We start from the raw sequence: 19,676 nt of genomic DNA, 5'->3' as shown, positions 1-19,676 counted from the left end.
TAATTTTGACAGGTCACGTCTCTCGTTTATTTTTAAACTTAAAGTTAGCACAAAGTTCAATAATAAGCTTAAATAAAACGGTACATAACAAAAAAACACAGTTAAAGCTATTATTATATGACATTCTTAACAATTAAAACATTACTTGTACTTACTTAAAATTTACTTAATCTAAAGAATTCAAGTAACATCCGCATTAAAGTTTAAATGCCGAAATAAAGAATGTGTTTATATCCGTTAAGTGCAATTAACTAGTTTGTTTAATTGGCGTCTTCAAACTTACTTAGATTAGATTAACACGAGGGATATTAACGAGCGATAATGTTCAATGGACACATCTGGATATTAATATATGGAATACTAGCTTTCGCCCGCGACTCCGTCCCGTGGAATTAAAAAAAATCAAAAGTGAGTAGCCTATGTGTTCTTCTTTATAATGATATTAACTAGTAAAAAGTAAGATAATTTGTTAATTTGTGTCAGTTACGTAGTGAATAGGGCTGAATAATTCACAATTTTAATCATGACCGAGAACGTCGAGTTTGCTTTGTGAAATTGCTTCTGAATTTGATTCAAACCTTGTTAGTGCTAATTGAGGTCGACTGAGGCAGAAGATGCACTTTGCATTTCATACTATGACAAACTAAATTCAGACAGTTTCTGTAACATAGTCTGTATAACAAGTTATTTTTTAAATTCTGGAACAATCATACTTCATACTATTATAAATGCGAAATTTTAGATGGATGGATGGAAGGATTTTTGTTAGAGTTTGTAACCTAAACGGCTGTACGGATTTCGATGAAATTTGGCATAGATGTAGAGGATAGTCTGGAAGAACACATAGGCTATTCACTTTTGTTTTTTTTTAATTCCACGCGGACGGAGTCTTTTAGACGGAGAGAGTATTAAATAATGTAATAATAAAAATATAAGTTAAATTTATATTTAATTTTCCTTTAATTCTTTTTTGTTATTATTTAAAAATTAAAATGTTTGGAAATTCAAAATGGTTGGTAAGTCAGTTAACGATCGTATTTACTTTTTCTTATTTATAGTTCTTTTTATCTTAACTAGATGGCGTTAATTCGCAATTTTTATAAATATACCGACTGATTTTTGTCTTTACTCTGGCAATAGTTAAATTAGAAATTACATCTTTTAGTTGATAAACCATATCTATTTTTAAATATGTACTACAAAAAACCCTATCAAAGTTATCAATACGTAGATAATTACTTCAAGATAATAAAAGCGTGAAAAAAATTATGAGTGATATTTAAAAACAAAGACACGGTATGATTTACGATGCCATTGTACAAGTTTAATTGGAAAATAAGGTCAGTATGAATCTGCTGCGAAGCTACGAACAATCAATTGTTTCTACCCACATACCACATCAGTGGGAATGATAATTGACCTGTAAATTAGATATGCAAACCTCTTGACAGCTTTATAACCATCCAGCGCGAATGGGGCTGCTTCTCTGAATCGTGAGTCGTTCAGACAATGTATTCAGCTATGTGCTACGTTAGACATTGAGTTGTTTAGATTGGTTCATGCAATTGGATTTTATTGCTTTATTGCACCTTTAGTTTTAATACGTTAATATTTATATACCATTACTATATGTCTATCTTAATTGCATATTGTTATCTAGTTAAATTATAGATTAAATTTATTTATTGTAGGATGCGGTTGTATATTTATTTTATTCTTTTATTTATCTATTTATGTAAAACCACTCGGCAAATGTGCTGGTCTTTCGTGGTAATTGAAAATAGATGATTTATTGGGTTTTGTTTTTTTTTTTTTATTTAATAATCACGACAAAAACTAAAGTAATTGTGCAGTAAGCAATAACCATGGGAACTATGGCGACTTAATTACGTAAAGCCGAACTATAGTATTGTTACCCCATGCTAAGTGTTTGTTATAAATTACAATAGATCCTTAATTAAATTTAAGGTTTCGTTAACATTGTGTATGGAATTAATTATTGCGGTTGTATAATAATACTGGTATAAAAATCATTTATTGTCAGATTTAAAACTGAAATTGCAAACAAGAGAAGTTTTGCATTTCGAGAATTTTTTAAACAACGCCATCTATTGACGTTTTAGTGTATTTAACTTTATTCTTGTTCATTCATTATCTTTTTCTCTACAGATCTGCACGATGTCAAGCGGGGGTTGCTCCGGGCCGGGGGTGTGCGGCGGAGCGCGGCGCCGGCCCCCGCCGCCGCCGGAGCCCGCGCTGTCCCTCGCGGCGGACCTCAGCGAGTTGAGTCTGGACCAGGGCTACCACACGCTAGCAGACTGCGGCCCGCCCAGAAGAAGACGAGATAACACGCTCAGTGATGCCCTTTGGTTGAAGATCCTTTCGTATTTAGATGTAAGCTACATAATTATAGTGTATTTTACATTTTTCGGTTCTCTAGATTGAACAAATGCAAATGATTATATTAAAAAAAATAAAATTTAATCCTTAATAACATAATATCACTTAGAAATAACATACACAAAAATTATAAAGACATAATTAAACGAAAAAAAGACATTTTTACAATGAGGATTGTTAGTTCTGTTGTATTTAAGCTACAAATAAAAACGATAAAGCAAATGTTCCTTAAAATTACTACGACATTTCTTAGTTTTACATTCATATTTTTATTGCACATATTCTTTACAAATAGTTGTTAAAAACAAATGAGTTTTCGCAATAACATTATTGGTATTTGGAAACAACTCAAGGTTTCCATTCGTTTTGGATTTGATGTTCCATCAGATAGCATCGCTGCGAACTCTACACTTTACGATGTAGCTTTATGTAACCTTTATATACAAATACTACAGAACGGTTTAAAAGTTTAAATAATTTAGAAATCTGACTATCCTTAAAAACCCCTAGCTTTTTGATGACATAATAATTATGTTATGACATAATAGTTCTCTTAATCTATCTTGCATTATCACTCTAGTTTGTACAACCTTTTAGTTCTTAGTTGCACCTTATTGGAATTTAATTTATTATAATTATCTAGATATCGGAGCTATGCCGCATGGCACGCGTATGCCGCCGCTGGGCGCGGTTCGCGGCGCGGTTGGCGGCGCAACCGGAGCCGTGGCGGCGGGTACGTGCAGCCGGCGCATTGGAGTTGGCAGCGCGTTGCGCCGGTGCACGCGCAGGTCCCTGCGTCACCGCGGCAAGAGAATGGCGGATCAAAAATTGTGTGGTATGTTTTGTAGTTTTAGTAGGTGACAATTTAAATTAAAGATACTATAAAATGCATTTAATCGTAACTTAATATATAAAAAAAATGTTGCGCCTTACCGGCATTCTATCTTAGATGTTAGCCTACAACTTTGCCGTTAACAATTATTTGTTCTCCGCTCTGAGAGAAGACGAACTTATAAAACATCTTCTCAACTTTATAATTCACTGTTTCTCGCGACTTCGTCCGCGTGAAATTTGTTAGTCAAAAATTATACCTACGTTACTCACTAATGACAAAGCTTTTTAATGGTGAAAGAGTTTTTGAAATCGGCGCAGTAGTTTTTGAGTTATTTCAGTACACAAAAAAATACAAATCTTTTCTCTTTATAACATTAGTGTAGATTATTCTTTCACCTGGTTGCGAATTTTGTTTCGTAAGTACCGAAAGGGAATCAAGTACTGGGTATAAAAATTTCTTTTCCAAATTTAATTACTTTCTAAAATCACTTGCTCCATTTATAAAATTTTTGTTTCAACTTTCGTTTAAACATACGTTATTTTAATAGAGTAATCAATCACAAACCTGTTGGTAGCGCCACGCCTTAAATATACCAATTACCGGATACGTTCATTAAACGGCGCCTATACAAGATAACTTTTAATTAGGACATTTTTACTACCACGAAATCTCATATGTTTATATAACTTTAGAAAGTGACATTCATAATATACATAGGAGCTACAAATGTTAAAGAAAGTACATATTCTGGGTTTTTAAAGGATACTAAGTCCACTAGCTGATAACTCAGATAGATTTAAAATGACGCCACTGTCATAAGGGAACAAAATTCGGTATTTTCCTCACATATTTAAACGTTCGATTGTTATTAGAAGATTTACAATTTGGTGGCCCTGAATATAAGATTTGTTTTGTGCCCTTACTTTTAAAATAGTGTTAATTCATTCTGTCTAAAATGCATATAATTTTACACATTAAAAAAAAAACACTTTTACCTATTCCCTCTACAGTAAAATAATAAATAGAAAGTAAACTTTTTAAAGAAAATTGTAATTATCCTGACTAAATAAATAAAATAGAATAAAAAATGATTGCTCTAAACATTCCTTTTGACCCTATTATCGAAGAATTTTAACAAGACACAGTATGTTCAAATTTACCGGAAAATATTTCCTTTGTTTAGAATAACGGCTTCAAAGTCACGTTGTGTTCGCGGAAAGCTCAGTTGAAGGCAATGCTAATGGGCGAGGATATTGAATATGCTCATTCGTGCTGACATTGCGACTTGCGTGATAAGACCGCGCACACCTTTGAGTAAACTAACAGTGGTAGTGCCCGCTTTAACATCTTAGCACGAATGGGCCGGCACGCCCCCAGTAATACCACGACCACACAGAAGACAGGCGTGAAATGGAACCAATGCCGTGTTTCGTCTGATGAGTGTGGTGCCGGAGGCCTAATTAAGGTCCCTTTCTCTTTACCACCCTTTTCTTATGAGAGAATAGGAAGGGGAAGTGGATTTGACGATGGAGGAGATGCATAGGAAGGGGAAATATCCACTTTATGTGCGTCTCCTCCGTCGGATAAGGGTAGGCGAAGCATCTGCAATTGCAGATGTCTATGGGCAGCGGTCGCTTCGCCATTTTGGCGGATTCAGGTGGCCGCTTGCTCGTTTGCCATCTTATGTTATAAAAAAAAAACTATCGCACAACTGTTTAGTCGCGCTTTGATTCCTATGAGCTTATATGCGCACACTACACGATTTTTAGTTGTGCAACTAAACTGTTGAATTGGCTGAGAAACAATCGACAATCGCACAACATATTTAATTGTTGTTTTATTCGGACGTTACATCTATGTTAAATTATAAATGCGAAAGTTTAGATGAATGAATGGAATGATGGATGTTTGTTAGAGTTTGTAGCCTAAACGTCTGAATGGATTTCGATGAGATTTGGCATAAATGTAGAGGATAGTCTGGAAGAACACATAGGCTACTTAGTTTTTTTTAAATACCACGATGACGGAGACGCGGGCGAAAACAGTAATATCAAGGTATTAATTCCCAAGTTGTAAATATTGATCAAGTCGATAAGAGTAACACATAACTGGACTTTCATAAGAACATTGCTTTGGTAATTCAATCACGTATCGTTCAATGATCACGAGATTTACTGTAATGGTTAAATTATGTATGAGACGTAGTAACGATTATTTAAAAACGTCAATGACTAATATGTTAGTAGTAAGATTACACCTGATTTGTTGTCTACAAATCTTTATCTATACTATTATAATAAAGCGAAAAAACACATTTCTTTGTTGCCTAAGATGTCTGCAATTACAGCATTTTTTTAAATAATTCCTTTTTTAATAGAAAGCCCTACACTTGTGTCACGCTTTAGGCTATATATTTTCACGCCATTAAACTTAGAGGGTAAACATTTTGGATAAAAACCCTAATGTGGGAAAGAGACCATAAGTTGCTGCCAACATCTAGAAAGTGAGATTGCCAAGGTTTGTCATGTCATTTTGACATTTGCTATTGATAATTTGACAAATGTAAACAACAAAATAAAATTTTCATAATTTCATGCGGATGAAGCCGCACGGGAACAGCTATTTGTTTAATATTGATTAAATTAAAATCTGATCTTAAGAGCGGACGCACACCTTTGACTGAACTATCGCACAACACTTGAGCGATTGTCGATTGTTTGGCAGCCAATTCCACTGTTTATTCAATCCTATTAAGCAATCCTATACGCGCTTCAAGGTCATCTATTTCACGCTTTCTTTCTACAAATTACATTCAATACTTATCTTTAGCAATAGTTGCATATTGTACATAGTAAGACATGGCCCTTTCCTTCTTCACTCTTTTCTTGCTGTCTCTTGCATTTCATATAAATTGTTAACTAACATCCTAATAAGGTTATCAGTCTGTTCTTTTTTGCTCATTTTTACAATTCTATGTTTTCAGGTGACGGTACCAGGGGCACAGCTCCTAGCAGCGACATTCAGGAATCTAACGCACCTAGCGATAACTGGCGCGGCCAGTATGGATGCTAGAGCACTCGCCCCTATCGTCACGGATCTGGTGGACTTGAGGCACCTTGATCTCACTGGTAATATTATCTTATTGATATTATAAATACCTAAATGTAAAATGTAGCCTAAACTGTTGAACGGATCTCGATGAAATTTGGTGCAGATGTAGAAAATGTAGAATATGTCCTGAAATGACACATAGGATACTTACATTTGTTCTTTTAATTTCACGCGGACGGAGTCGCGGGCGAAAGTTACTTATAGTGTAATTTTAAATGTATACATAGCTTAAAACAGCTAAGGTGTTAACTATACCTATTTTTTAAAGGGCTGCGATTGTTAGTTGACTATAGTATTGTGGGTTTTTAATTTTCTGATTTAAAGTTTTACTATATTATGAACAGAAGACTAAAGATGGATAATTGACTACGTTTGTTAATAAAATCAACGCTCTCATTCGAAGTTAATGGAGTTTTTAAAATTATTTTTGGTATTATGTTTTGAGACAGAAACATACTATTTATAAATGATTTTATTTCTTAGAACTTTTACTCCCTAATTACTTCAATTCTTTTCAAGACTGGTAATTACATTTTCTCAGAATAATGCTCATTAAATTTCTTTTCAGCTTTTTTAGAACATTTTTTAATTTTAGCAAATAAAATCTAATAAAGAAATAACGAAGTTACTTACATGTATGTTTTCAAAATTAAAGGACGAAAATTGCGTTCAATTTAGTAAAGAATATAGAAGTTTTAATGGAATAGTGTTTCGCTTAGTTATTATAAAGGCTAGTAATTGTGAGATATAAGATTTTAGATTAAATCTTTGCCTCTTGATAATTTAAATTTAACTTGGTAAAAGTTATACCGTCAATTGCTGGTACTTCAATAGGAGCATCCAGCATTTATAGCTGAGCGAGGACCCAATCCAGTCAGCATTGCAACGCTAATTTTAAATGTTTCTTTTTTCTTTTTTTCATTTCATTTGTTACGTTTCTCATTATTTTGTGTTTAATTACTTTTTTTGATTTATGCTTGTAGTGTTGACAAGGATTAAACACTATTTTTTTTATTTTTTTTATTTTAATTAACTTACATGCCAACAAATGAATATCTGATTAAGGAGAACGAAAATATATTTTTAATATAGTTATGATTTATGAGAATTTAGCAGCTTAACTGTACTGTATTGAAGTCAAATATATTTTATGAACAGATATTAAGAAATACCCGCTAAGCCTTTGCCGTTCATAAATATTGAACGTTTAGTTTGCCAAATACGGCAACACTCGTGCAAATATTTGTTCAGACAATCGATAGGTTAAATCGTTTTAGATTAAATTGGAAAATTCAATATATGGCAACGGTATAGCATGGTTAATATTATTACTAAAACTAGAACAATTTATTGTAAGAACTATGTACATGTGAATTATTATCAATAACCATAAATAACTAAAAATTTGTAAGTTTTCTTAGTGCGGTCGCACACCTTTGACTAAACTATCGCACAACTGTTTAGTCGTGTTTTAATTCCATGAGCTTATATGAATTGAGGACACTACTCGATTTATAGTTGTGCAACTAAACAATTGAATGGACTGTGAAACAATCGACAATCGAAAGGTGTACGCCTGCTCTAAGAATACGTCTATTGCTATAAATAACTATTGTTAGTCGTATTTTTATTTAATTTTAATGTAACAATTCACACTGATTGTTGTTTATATGTTTATATATTTAATTCTTTTTCTAGCATAGTATGATTCTATTACTATCAAAGCTCTGCATACAACAGTAGAATCAATTAAAACCATAGTTTATATATGTTACACAGGATGTCCGAACGTAGACTGGCCTGAGTGGGCGTGGCTGGAGAGCAGGCTGGCAACGAGAAGACCTCCCGTGGAATACATAGACTTGACGGATTGCGGCGGCGTGAGTGACGCCGGACTCTGCGCGTTACTGCACACCTGCCCCTCCCTGCAGTACCTCTACCTTAGACGGTGTATTCTAGTCACAGGTAATATATCTATCTATACATATAATGAAATTGAAGTGTCTGTATGTAATATAAAAAAAAAACCCCAGATTTTGGAAAAATTATGTATTTGCGTTACTGACAATGAAAATCGCATTTTAAAATGTCTGTCTGTCGGTCCGCGAGCCGCATTTCTTCCGGGTAACCTCCGAAACGGTTGACCATACTTTGACCGGACTTTACTGAAGGGTACCTGACATAAGACGGGCATATTATAAGCTATTTTTTGTCGTAATATTGTGCAGACGAAGTTGCGGGCCACAGTTAGTCTATACTAATATTATGAAGAGGAAAGATTTGTATATTTAGATTTTGTATGTATTAAAGTAACTCGAAAAATACTGGGCTTATTTCAAAGTGATTTTACCGTTAAGAAACTACGTTATCAGTAGGCTATATTTTTTGGTTATTTTTTTATTTCACGCGGACGAAGTCGCGAACAATAGCTAGTTAGTAATAAGCCCTTTAACTAAATATTTTCATCATACTTAGTACTAAATTTTGTATTATGTTGTTATGATTGTTGGCGTCAGGTAAATCACGGTGATGTTGCATTGCGTTGATTTTGCCTGATATTGTACAACATTACAAACACGACACGGTTTCTCATATTCATTCTTTGATTGAAATCGACGCCCTAGTTCATGTGGCATCTAGTTGTCAAAACTGTGTCAAATTTGAGACTTCAATGTCGTTTTATTAGTATCTAAAATTAATTAAATCTGAGAATAACATACCCCATATTCTCAAGAAAATATTTCGTAATATAAAAGCAAAGTGGCTGTTATATACAAATAAATATGGCCAGGTAAAGTTCACAGCGCCATAAATCATCACCTATAAAGTCCTGCGTCCGTTAATAAATCACAGTTATTATATTTGCATCTGTGCGCGGCTCGGCCAGTCATTTTACCATTAAATATCAATATGAACCCGTCATTACGCCGCATTACAGGCGTCGGTGGGTGATTGCCTTCGCTTAGTTTTGCAACGACTTTATTAGATTATCTTTGCAGCGAATCTTGACTGAAGCCTTTGTTGCACGGTGGCCCGTCTTATTGGAATATTTATATAATAAGCTACACTCCTTTGCATAGCGAACGTCAATACGAAGAATGTCTTTTTGATGAATCTTACTAGTATTATAAATGGATGGATGTTTGTTAGAGTTTGCCACCCAAATGGATCTACGAGTAGAACAAAGTCAGGACGAAGACATAGGCCACTTGTTTTATTTTTTTCATTTAAACGGATTCGTGGGTGACAGCTAGTAAAGGAATAATTGCTTGTAGACAGAACTTTTTTCAGTTTATTTCTATTTATCTAATTCTGTTATTGTTTTGTTTCCAGACGCGGGCGTACGATGGATCCCGTCGTATTGCGCGCTAAAGGAGCTGAGTGTGTCTGACTGTACGGGCGTCACAGACTTCGGCCTGTACGAGCTGGCAAGGCTGGGCCCCGCGCTACGATACCTTTCTGTCGCTAAATGCTCACAGGTCAGCTTATACTGGTCACCTGCACTCGGGTTAACAAGTCCCTTTGAATTAAATGTAACACTGCATAAGTACTGGCGAAATTAGCATTCATTATAATGATGAGGTTATACTAAATTAATCCATTTTTTTTTCTAAGTGAATCAAATTGTCTCCCTATCCGAAATGCTTACATTAAATAGTTATCTCTAGCGTTTGGGTCTTCAGATTCTAATTTTAAGCCGTTAAGTTAACCATATGTTGAACAGCATGAAGCTTTGTTTTGGCGTCATGTAAGTATAACCTCATATCTACTGTGTGTACTCTAATTATATCTTAACTAGCTGTTCTCGTGTAATTATGAAAATTTTATTTAACTGATTACATTTGTCTTCCTTGATGGTGGGAGCTTGTAGTTTATGGTCGCTTTCCCACGTGAAGGTTTTTTTTTTACAATTTATTAACCTCTAAGTTTAATAGCGTGAAAATATATAGCCTAAAGTGTGTCGTTAGTGTAGGGCTTTTTATTAAAGAAAGTATTATTCAAAAATGTGCTGTAATTGCTGACATCTTACGCCAAAAAGTAGTATGTGTTTACGCTTTGTTATATTAGTGTAGATTTAATTAATAATTATTTTTAAATAGGTGTCAGATTCCGGTATAAGAACATTAACGCGCCGCTGCTACAAGCTGCGGTACCTGAACGCGCGCGGCTGCGGGGCGGTTGGCGACGACGGCGTGGAGGCGATTGCCCGCGGCTGCTCCCGGCTGCGCGCGCTCGACCTCGGCGCTACTGATGTCTCTGAAGCTGGCTTACAGGTGACTTGTAATAACAATGGAAAGATAACTGGAAGGATATTATTAGTAGTAGACCACAATATGATCTAATAGGACGGCTCGACTGGTGCAATACTACGATAACACAGATGACATGCGTGAAGAAGTTCGAGTTTCTTCTGATTTTCTTGCAGTATTTTTTTTAGTCCTCTGTTTCCTAATACTTTTCTGATAAAATATTGGGAAGGGGAAGTGGATTTGATGAAGGAGAAACTGCATTTTAATAGAGTTAAATAAATTTCAAACCTTACTATTCTGATCAATAAATCTATATCAAATTTAATAATAATACTTGTCAGTTCACCTCTGTTACTCCTCTATACTACTATAATAAAGCGTAAACACACACTACTTTGTGGCGCAGGATGACAGCAACCACAGCTTATATTTGAATATCTTTTTATTTATTAAAAGCCCTACACTTTCGCCACGGTTTAAGCTATGTATTTTCATGCTATTAAACTTAGGGGTAAATAAATTGGAAAAAACCATATGTAAAAGACCATAAACTACAAGCTTTAAACGTTAAGGAAGCAAGGTTATTATGGTAATAGAAATTTTGACATTTGCAATTGAGAATTTAACAAATGAAAACAATAAATAAAGTTTTTTTATTTCATAACACCTAGTATAATCATAATTCTAATGCCGTTAACACATTCTAGATCCTCGCACGTTGCTGTCCTAACATAAAGAAGTTAGCTCTGCGCGGCTGCGAGCTGGTGGGTGATGACGGTCTGGAGGCGGTGGCATACTACTGCCGCGGCCTCACGCAGCTCAACATACAAGACACGCCGGTCACGTTGCGCGGATACCGCGCCGTCAAGAAATACTGCAAGCGATGCGTTATTGAACACACGAACCCTGGATTCTGCTGATACCGTGTGTGAGTGAAAAAAACAATACAATGCTAAAGCACTTAAAGTGGGGGTTACATTACAGTGGACAAGATATAGTTTTCACAAATATGTTTATAAAGGTGTGGACACACTAAAGTGAGATAATAGAACTCAAGAATATCTTTTCTTTATTTCTTCTGTGATTTCTTTTGTGTGATATATTGATGGTGTGTGTTTGGTTTCTTTTAGCTCAGAGACGCCAATTTATTTTATATTACCGCATCATAATAACTCACAATGACTATGGGGTTAGTGTCTGGCAAAATTCCAGTCACGTAAGGCTACCCGACTGCCCGTCTAAATAAGCTCCAGTGAAAAACGGACCCCGAGGGTTGTTTACTGTTAAAAATATCCTCATCGTTGTCAATACTGGGGTGAAAAGAATAAATAAAAATTGCTATATTTTTTAGCGTACAATATTGCAATTTCGATATAATTGGAATTAAACGGTTAAAAGCTTTTTAATTTAGTATAAAAAGCTCGCGTATACTGCGGTTATGACAACGCCTGAAAACAAAGCTTTATTATAAAAAGCTTTTTAAATAAAAGCTCGTGTTCATGACGTGTTTTAAATTATTTAAAAAATTCAACTTTATTCAGTATTCAGCTACCAGTAAAATAAATGAAATGAAACTTATTTTAAGGTATTCCGTATTTCAAAAGCTTACAGTTGATGGATTGCGTTACGGTTTATAACGGTAGGATGATTTTCAAGATTTTAAATTAAAAAAAGGTGATTTTACTCACGTTTTCAACAAACGTGTAGAAAATTTCCAGTTCAGAATATTTAATAGTACTTAACATTTACTTCAATTGTAAACAAATAAAACAAAACATTGTTCTAATGCATTAAAAAAATAAAAAAATGCTTTTTTTATTACATAGGGCTCGAAATCTAAAGTAACTATTAAATAAGTAAATTATATCGCAATTTGTGTATATCCTAATACTAACATGTAAATATGTTTTTTCTATGTATTTATTAGGTTCCTACAAAGCTTTAAAAAAAGCGGTTATTAATCCTTCAAAAATAGTATACAGACGAATTGAGTACCTCCATCTTTTGGGAAGTCTGTCAAGAAATAGCGAGCAATACCTTACTATCTTAGTAAAAGAACTTTAAGCGTGACGATTGAAAATATAAAACGTATGCAGTTAAGAAAATATAAACAACAAGCTTTTGCTCGCGACTTTGTCTTTTAATTAAAAAACTTAGAAATAAATCGATTGTGAGAACGCGACATAGTGCGAAAGTTCTCGTTAAAGTATACACCTGTATATGATGTATGGACGTTTGTATTGATTTGTCGGTGTACTTTACGCCGGATAGGAACACTGCACAAATCGGCATCGACAAATTTTGTTACGAATACTATCTCGCAAATTTTCGTGCTATGTCCCCAGTGGTGCAAAATCTTGAATTTTTATTGTAAATTTTCACTTATTGAAATGTATATAAATTGTAAGAATACACAATTTGTATTATAAAGGCTTTAAAATTGCTATTTAAATTAAGTTTACTATATAAATATTTTATGAGTAGTTTTTTTAACTTTTTTTATATAAAATTGTAAATAATTAAATGTAATTTGGTGCAATTATCTGAAATTATCAATACTTGTGTTCTGAATTTATTTCCAAATTATTTAAAAATAGATACGAGATATTCTGAAAATTATACATGTGCCATAGATAAAGATTTCTCTGCAATATAAAATTATTTTTCAAACGATTGTCCTAAAACAGAAATGTAAGAATTTGTATATAATCAGTCTATTTAGTTTACTTTAAATTTTATAATGATTTGTAAAATGAATATCTTTAAAAGATATTGTTTATATTGTAAAATTATATTTTTGAATTAATTAACTCAATTGCCATTGTTGATTCAGTTTATAATTAAATTATATTTAATACTAAAAAGCTTTTTTTATTATATTCCTTTTTTTTATAACATAAGGTGGAAAACGAGCAAACGGCCACCTGAATCCGCCAAAATGGCGAAGCGACCGCTGCACATAGACATCCGCGATCGCAGATGCGTTGCCTACCCTTATCCGACGGAGGAGGAGACGCACATAAAGAGGATATTGCCCCTTCCTATGCATCTCCTCCACCGTCAAATCCACTTCCCCTTCCCATCCTATCCTTATAAGAAAAGGGTGGTAAAGAGAAAGGGACTTAAATTAGGCCTCCGGCACCATACTCATCAGACGAAACACGGAATTAATTCCATTTCACGCCTGACTTCTGTGTGGTCGTGGTATTACACCGGGCGTGCCGACCCATGCGTGCTAAGATGTTAAAGCGGGCACTACCACTGTTAATTCCTTTTACAGTGATATCAAAAATATAAATTATTTGGAAAAATAAAATTCACATCAAATTAATAATTCATCATCCACCTGCCCTCATCCCTTACGGAGCCTCGGCACAGTATGTGCTGCTCTTCCATACATCTCTATCAGCCGTCATATCTGAAATCAAATACTTCAAATCAATAATGATAATGAAAATGTTTTCAATCTCATAACAATTCTTGTATAAACAATTTTATTATTGTGTTATAGGTAAGTTAAATCCTTACAACAAAGCTTACTACTAAAATAATTAAAACAATTTTTGGGTGTAATTTAAGAACAGGCACATCTTCGACTAAAGTAGCCCACAACGTGCGATTGTCGATTGTTTCGCAGCCCATTCAATTGTTTAGTTGCATAACTAAAAATCGAATAGTGTGGGCACACATATATTAGTAAAAACTAATATAAAAATGCGAAAGTTTAGATAGATGGATGGATGTTTGTTAGAGTTCATAGCCTAAACGGCTGAACGGATCTCGATGAAATTTGGCATAGATGTAGAGGATAGTCTGGAAGAACACATAGGCTACTCACTTTTGTTTTTTTCAATTCGACGCGGACGGAGTCGCGAGCGAAAGCTAGTAAGCTCATAAGAATCAAAACGAGACTAAACAATTGTGCCATAGAAAAGAGATTTGCGTAAAAAGTTTTTTTTTTAAATTGAAACAAAAGTTATCCCAACCGCCCTTTATGAGCGTAGGTCAATCACATTAGTGATTTATTTAAGGCAAATTCAGCTGAATGAGATGAAATCCCACAATACTACGCTGTCAGAGAAAATTACACTTCGAGAGATCCGCCAAGATAAATTACAAGATGCGAGGGGCTTTTGAAGAGGTAATTTTTTATTCTATTAACTATAGAGTGGTTATGTGACTATAACAATTTTTAGGGCTTCACAATGCAACCTAATGAGGTTCACCGACCCTTTACCATACATAGTATATAGTACATAGTACATAGTACATAGTAGATAGTACATACTCATACATAAACGTCAAAATTTTACGTTATTTTCAATTTTTACTATCAGATTTAAGACCCAATAAGAAAACATATACAATTTTTGGTCAAATAACATTTTTTATAATTAATTACCTTTCGCCCGTTATTTCGTCTGCATGGGATTAAAAAAAAACAAAACTTCTTTACAACAAATTTAAAAAAAATCATCGAGATCTGTTCAGCAGTTTAAGCTACCAACTCTAAAAATAATCCATCTAAACTTTCGCATTTATAATATTAGTAAGATAGACATATCAACTGCCAAGAGCCATTTAATAAAAATTCGCCTTTGTTTTCTCAAGAACTAGAGTGATGGTAATATATTTCTAAAGGTAAAGGAAACTCACCGTAAACAAGGAGATGAAATAGAAACCCTGTCAGTTGATAATTCTCCGTTCTCATCTCCGAGACGTGCAATCAATTATCCGGCTTCGAGGCTTTGCGAGGTTATTTTTATAACAATTTTCTTACAGCGTTCAGTTCGACTCTTCAGTTATAACTGAGCGTCTGTACTGGGTTTAAGACAACAATTTACCTTTAAATTGTTCAAATGTATAGTATCTGCAATTTTTTTTAAGTTTTTTTAGCCAGCGATTAACCACGATCTCAACTATTGAGAGTGAAGATGTGGTCGAAAGATGGTACCCGCTACCCTAATAAATACCCATTCACTCTTTTCTTCATACAAATACTCTTTTTTTTATAAGAAAAGGGGACAACGAGCGGCGGGAACACAGAGGTAGTCACGGCCATGGACATCCAGAGCTGGGAAATTACAGTTTCGTTACAGGCTTAAATGTGAAGGGTTAAATTTATTCATTCTATCTATATTTATGCACGATTTACTAAATTTGTTGAGCGTGTCAACCCTTTAAAAACAATGAAATTAAATGCAGTGACGTAAGTTGTAATGCCAAGAGTATGTCCTTTAATATCAGGCGCAAATAGATGTCCTCATTTACGGCACATTAAGCAAATGTCAGTACCATTTAGCAAATTAACTTTGCGGAGAAAACTTCGCAGAAAGGCCCTCGGCCAAAACACGTACGAGTATTATATCATAGTCTCTATGTTTATTCCCTTCAGTGAAAAAGACACAACAAATCAAAGTCATAGAATTAATAACTTATCCCATTTATGATGGAAATTCGGATAGCAATTTGTTTTTGACTTCGCGTTGTTAGCGTCAAGTCATATTAAAAGATAGGGTCGGAAATAAATTTCCTCTACTCTACACATTTGAAGAGCCTGCTAGTTTGTGTGTTCGTAAAAATGGGTATTGAGGGCGAAGCAGGCTCTTATGACTTACTCGTTAGGTAGTCCTTATTTGAAATATGAGGTTTGCACGTTTTATCCTAGTGTAGATGCAACTTAATGTTAATGCCTACGTCACATTTAACTGTCAATTATGGCATGTGTTAAAAATAGGCGTCAATTATTATGGATTTTGTTAATCTACTATGCTTTACATACCTAGATATTAACTAACATTTAATTTACTTATGTTATGGCTGGTTTCCCAGCTACATTAAACCATTCGTTAGTGTTTTTGAGTAGTCGGATGTCAAAAATAAGGGTGTTGCATTAGCTCGACGACACGACGGCCATATTGGTAAGGTTATTCTGTTCAAATTTGAAGAAAACATAAGAGGTAAAGAAGACTACATTTTATTTAAGCATAACATGGCTGTGACGCCCACACTACCATAAATCGGCTTGTAAAATATAAAGTCGTATTGTACATTGTTGGAAACAGTAGTTGTTTTTATCAACATTCTGATATCGATGTATGCGTTCTGTAAGATGTCACAAATGGACTAACTCTTTATCGCATGTCAGATAACATATTTTAAAATAGGCTAGAGTTATCTGATAAAAGAAACGCATCAATGAATCGTGTTCCTATCGTAACACTTGTAGTCACGGCATTTCTCACAATGCCGTGTTTGTTTTACCATGTTTTTCATCTTAAGTACACCGCTATAGACACCGAAAGATTGTTAAATAAGACAGTCCGAAATGTTACTTTTTTGTATTAAATATTAACAGTTTTCATCATGTCTACAAATTTCTAGGTCGCTTCGATTACTGTGTGATACCGATCACTTATCTTGTATGTATTTACCATTGCTATTGACGTTTTATCAATCTTTTACAAGTGTAGTGTTTTAACAAGTCCATTTTAGTAATAAAATATTAATTTACTTTATGTGATACTAGCTGTTGCTTGCGACACAGACCGTGTGAAATTTTTTTTAAAAAAAAAGTGCCTATGTGTTCTGCCAAACTATCCTCTACGCCTTTGCCAAATTCCATCGAGATCCGTTCAGCAGTTTAGGCTACAAACTCTAACAAACATCCATCGATCCATCTAAAATTTCGCATTTATATTATTAGTAAGATTAGAAAACATTACATAAGTGTTTATTCCACAATATTCACACTCTAAAATAATTAAAAAAAACAGTTAATCTAGAACTACGTATTGGTGATAGATTTATAACTATATTCACGGCAGGCTTGATTCCGGCTTCAATAGCATTACTAGGCTGTCCCAATGGACCGTTGTTTGGACTATGACATATATTGGATCTAACCATACTATGTAGATTTCTACTGATAGTCTATATTGCAGTACAAGGTATTGTTAAGATATAACTAGCTTTAACAGCGACTCTGTCTGTGGAATTAAGAATCAAAAGTAAGTAGCCTATATGTTCTTCCAGACTATACTATACATCAGTACCTTTCAACGAGATTCGTTCTGCAGTTTCGTCTACCAATCCAAAAAAACATCCATCCATCTAAACTTTCGCATTTATAAAATTATTAAGATTAAGAATACTAATTTCTTTTTCTTTGCAAATAGATTTAAATCAAGCTAACGATACCTAACATTTATTGGAAGTGAAACAAAAATAAACCGTTATAGAAGTATTCATCCTTATATTATTGTTTACGTTTGTCAAATTCTCAATAGCAAATGTCAAAATGACATGACATGACAAACCTTGGCAAACTTGCTTCCTTGATGTTGGCAGCAACTTTTATCTCTTTCCCACATTAGGGTTTTATTCAAAATATTTACCCCCTATGTTTAATGACATGAAAATATATAGCCTAAAGCGTGACATAAGTGTAGGGCTTTTTATTAAAAAAAACAATTATTCAAAAATATGCTGTAATTGCTGACATCTTAGGCAACAAAGAAGTGTGTGTTTACACTTTATTGCAATAGTATAGAAGTATATTACATGTTTTAGAATATTGTCATTAAAAATATTACATACTATAATCATAAATTCATGAATTACGTACAAAGTTGATATCTTCACGTCATAGTTACACGCATTCTATACAATATGTCACGGGACAGTACCTCGTGATAAATCACTACCCAATAACAATCCCCAGCTAATCCCGCTTCTTTGATAAAATGGCTTAAAATAATCCATTTTATCATTCGGATAAATTAATTTACTAAAATATATTAATTGAGTGACAAGTTTATCTTATCATATTCGATATCACCGTATCAGCCTAAATTTCACGGCTGTCTTCTAGTACAATTTATTATTGCGTATTGGAATAACGACTGGCTCTTCGTAAATAAATGTATTGGTGCTTTTAAGTTTTCACTGTTGTATTTCGACCGCTTTCAGTGTATATCGTTAAGTCGTCGCGAGTGGTCGTTTCGTGCTCGTGGAATTTTCGTTGAAAAGACGCGCGAACGAAAACTTGTGTTTAAATTGATGTAACGAATTATGTTTTTTTCTGTGAATATTGTGTGATTGGTTTTAGTTTAACTATTGGTAGTGCTAATCGGTAAGTAAACATATATTAGGATTATATTTGCAAATGTACGTTTTTTGTTACTTTTTGAATAGTGTAAATTTAACGGATAGTTTTATTGTTTACGTTTATAAAACACCACTTTTTCTTTTTTGTTGGTTAAACACAAAATGCAGTACAATAAAGAAATAGAAGTTCATTCATAAAATTATACATAACTAGCTGTTGGTCGAGACTTCGCCCGCGTAAAATTAAAAAAATTAGCCTATGTTACTCACAGATAAATTACCTTTCCAACGGTGAAAGAATTTTTAAAATGGGCCCAGTAGTTTTTTAGTTATTTCAATACATACAAAAATACAAATGTTTCCTCTTTATAATATTAGTACAGATTAACGTTTTTCTTAATAATAATAACACTGGTGTAACACTGTTACTTCCACAACTGCAATATTTTATAGGTTAGTTGTACATTTAATTTTTAAATGTAGTAAGTACATTATCCCTCATTTAAATTGTGATTTACATTTTTCATGACTATTTTCCGATTCACGGTGACTATCAAATCTCTTTATTTTTTGTTTGTATAATACTTATCTATCTGTCGAACTAAGAGACGTTTAATCTTACTTCTTACTAATATTGTAAGATGGATATTTGTTTGTTAAAGTTTGTGGCCTAAACTGCTGAACGGATCTCGATTAAATTTGGCATACATGTAGAGGATAGTCTGGAAGAACACATAGGCTACTTTTGTTTTTTAATTCTACGCGGACCGAATTGCAGACGACTAGTTATGAATAAAATCCCTGAGTACAAATTTAAAAAGATTCATGTACACTAAGACATTAAACGACTCTTAGTGTGTTCGTAGGAGGTTTTTTAAATAGATTTTATACAGTTGGTAATGACATCTTTAAGGTAATTTGGATTTCTGTATTCATAGTCAAATAACATATGTTTTAATGTTATGTCAATA

At 33.8% G+C, this 19,676-nt stretch overlaps 2 protein-coding genes across 2 annotated transcripts in view; both read left to right on the top strand.

The window, feature by feature from the left end:
* The window catches only part of LOC106104270 (F-box/LRR-repeat protein 7), a 35,144-nt gene extending 23,476 nt beyond the window's left edge, over positions 1-11,668 (top strand). Inside the window, exons 2-8 of the mRNA XM_013284270.1 lie at positions 2,170-2,394; positions 3,044-3,235; positions 6,219-6,363; positions 8,126-8,311; positions 9,680-9,825; positions 10,447-10,620; positions 11,304-11,668. Of these exons, the coding sequence (XP_013139724.1) occupies positions 2,179-2,394; positions 3,044-3,235; positions 6,219-6,363; positions 8,126-8,311; positions 9,680-9,825; positions 10,447-10,620; positions 11,304-11,516 (1,272 nt within the window). The 5' untranslated portion in view covers positions 2,170-2,178 and the 3' untranslated portion in view covers positions 11,517-11,668. The remainder of the gene's footprint in view (positions 1-2,169; positions 2,395-3,043; positions 3,236-6,218; positions 6,364-8,125; positions 8,312-9,679; positions 9,826-10,446; positions 10,621-11,303) is intronic.
* Positions 11,669-18,497: 6,829 nt separating this feature from the next.
* The window catches only part of LOC106104283 (atrial natriuretic peptide receptor 2-like), a 145,229-nt gene continuing 144,050 nt past the window's right edge, over positions 18,498-19,676 (top strand). Inside the window, exon 1 of the mRNA XM_013284286.1 lies at positions 18,498-18,730. The gene's annotated coding sequence lies outside the window, so the exon portion shown is untranslated. The remainder of the gene's footprint in view (positions 18,731-19,676) is intronic.

This window comes from Papilio polytes, unplaced genomic scaffold (assembly GCF_000836215.1).
Source record: "Papilio polytes unplaced genomic scaffold, Ppol_1.0 DF823691.1, whole genome shotgun sequence".
Taxonomy (NCBI): domain Eukaryota; kingdom Metazoa; phylum Arthropoda; class Insecta; order Lepidoptera; family Papilionidae; genus Papilio; species Papilio polytes.
The sequence above is the reverse complement of the archived record's forward strand: the minus strand, read 5'-3'. Positions and strand labels throughout refer to the sequence as shown.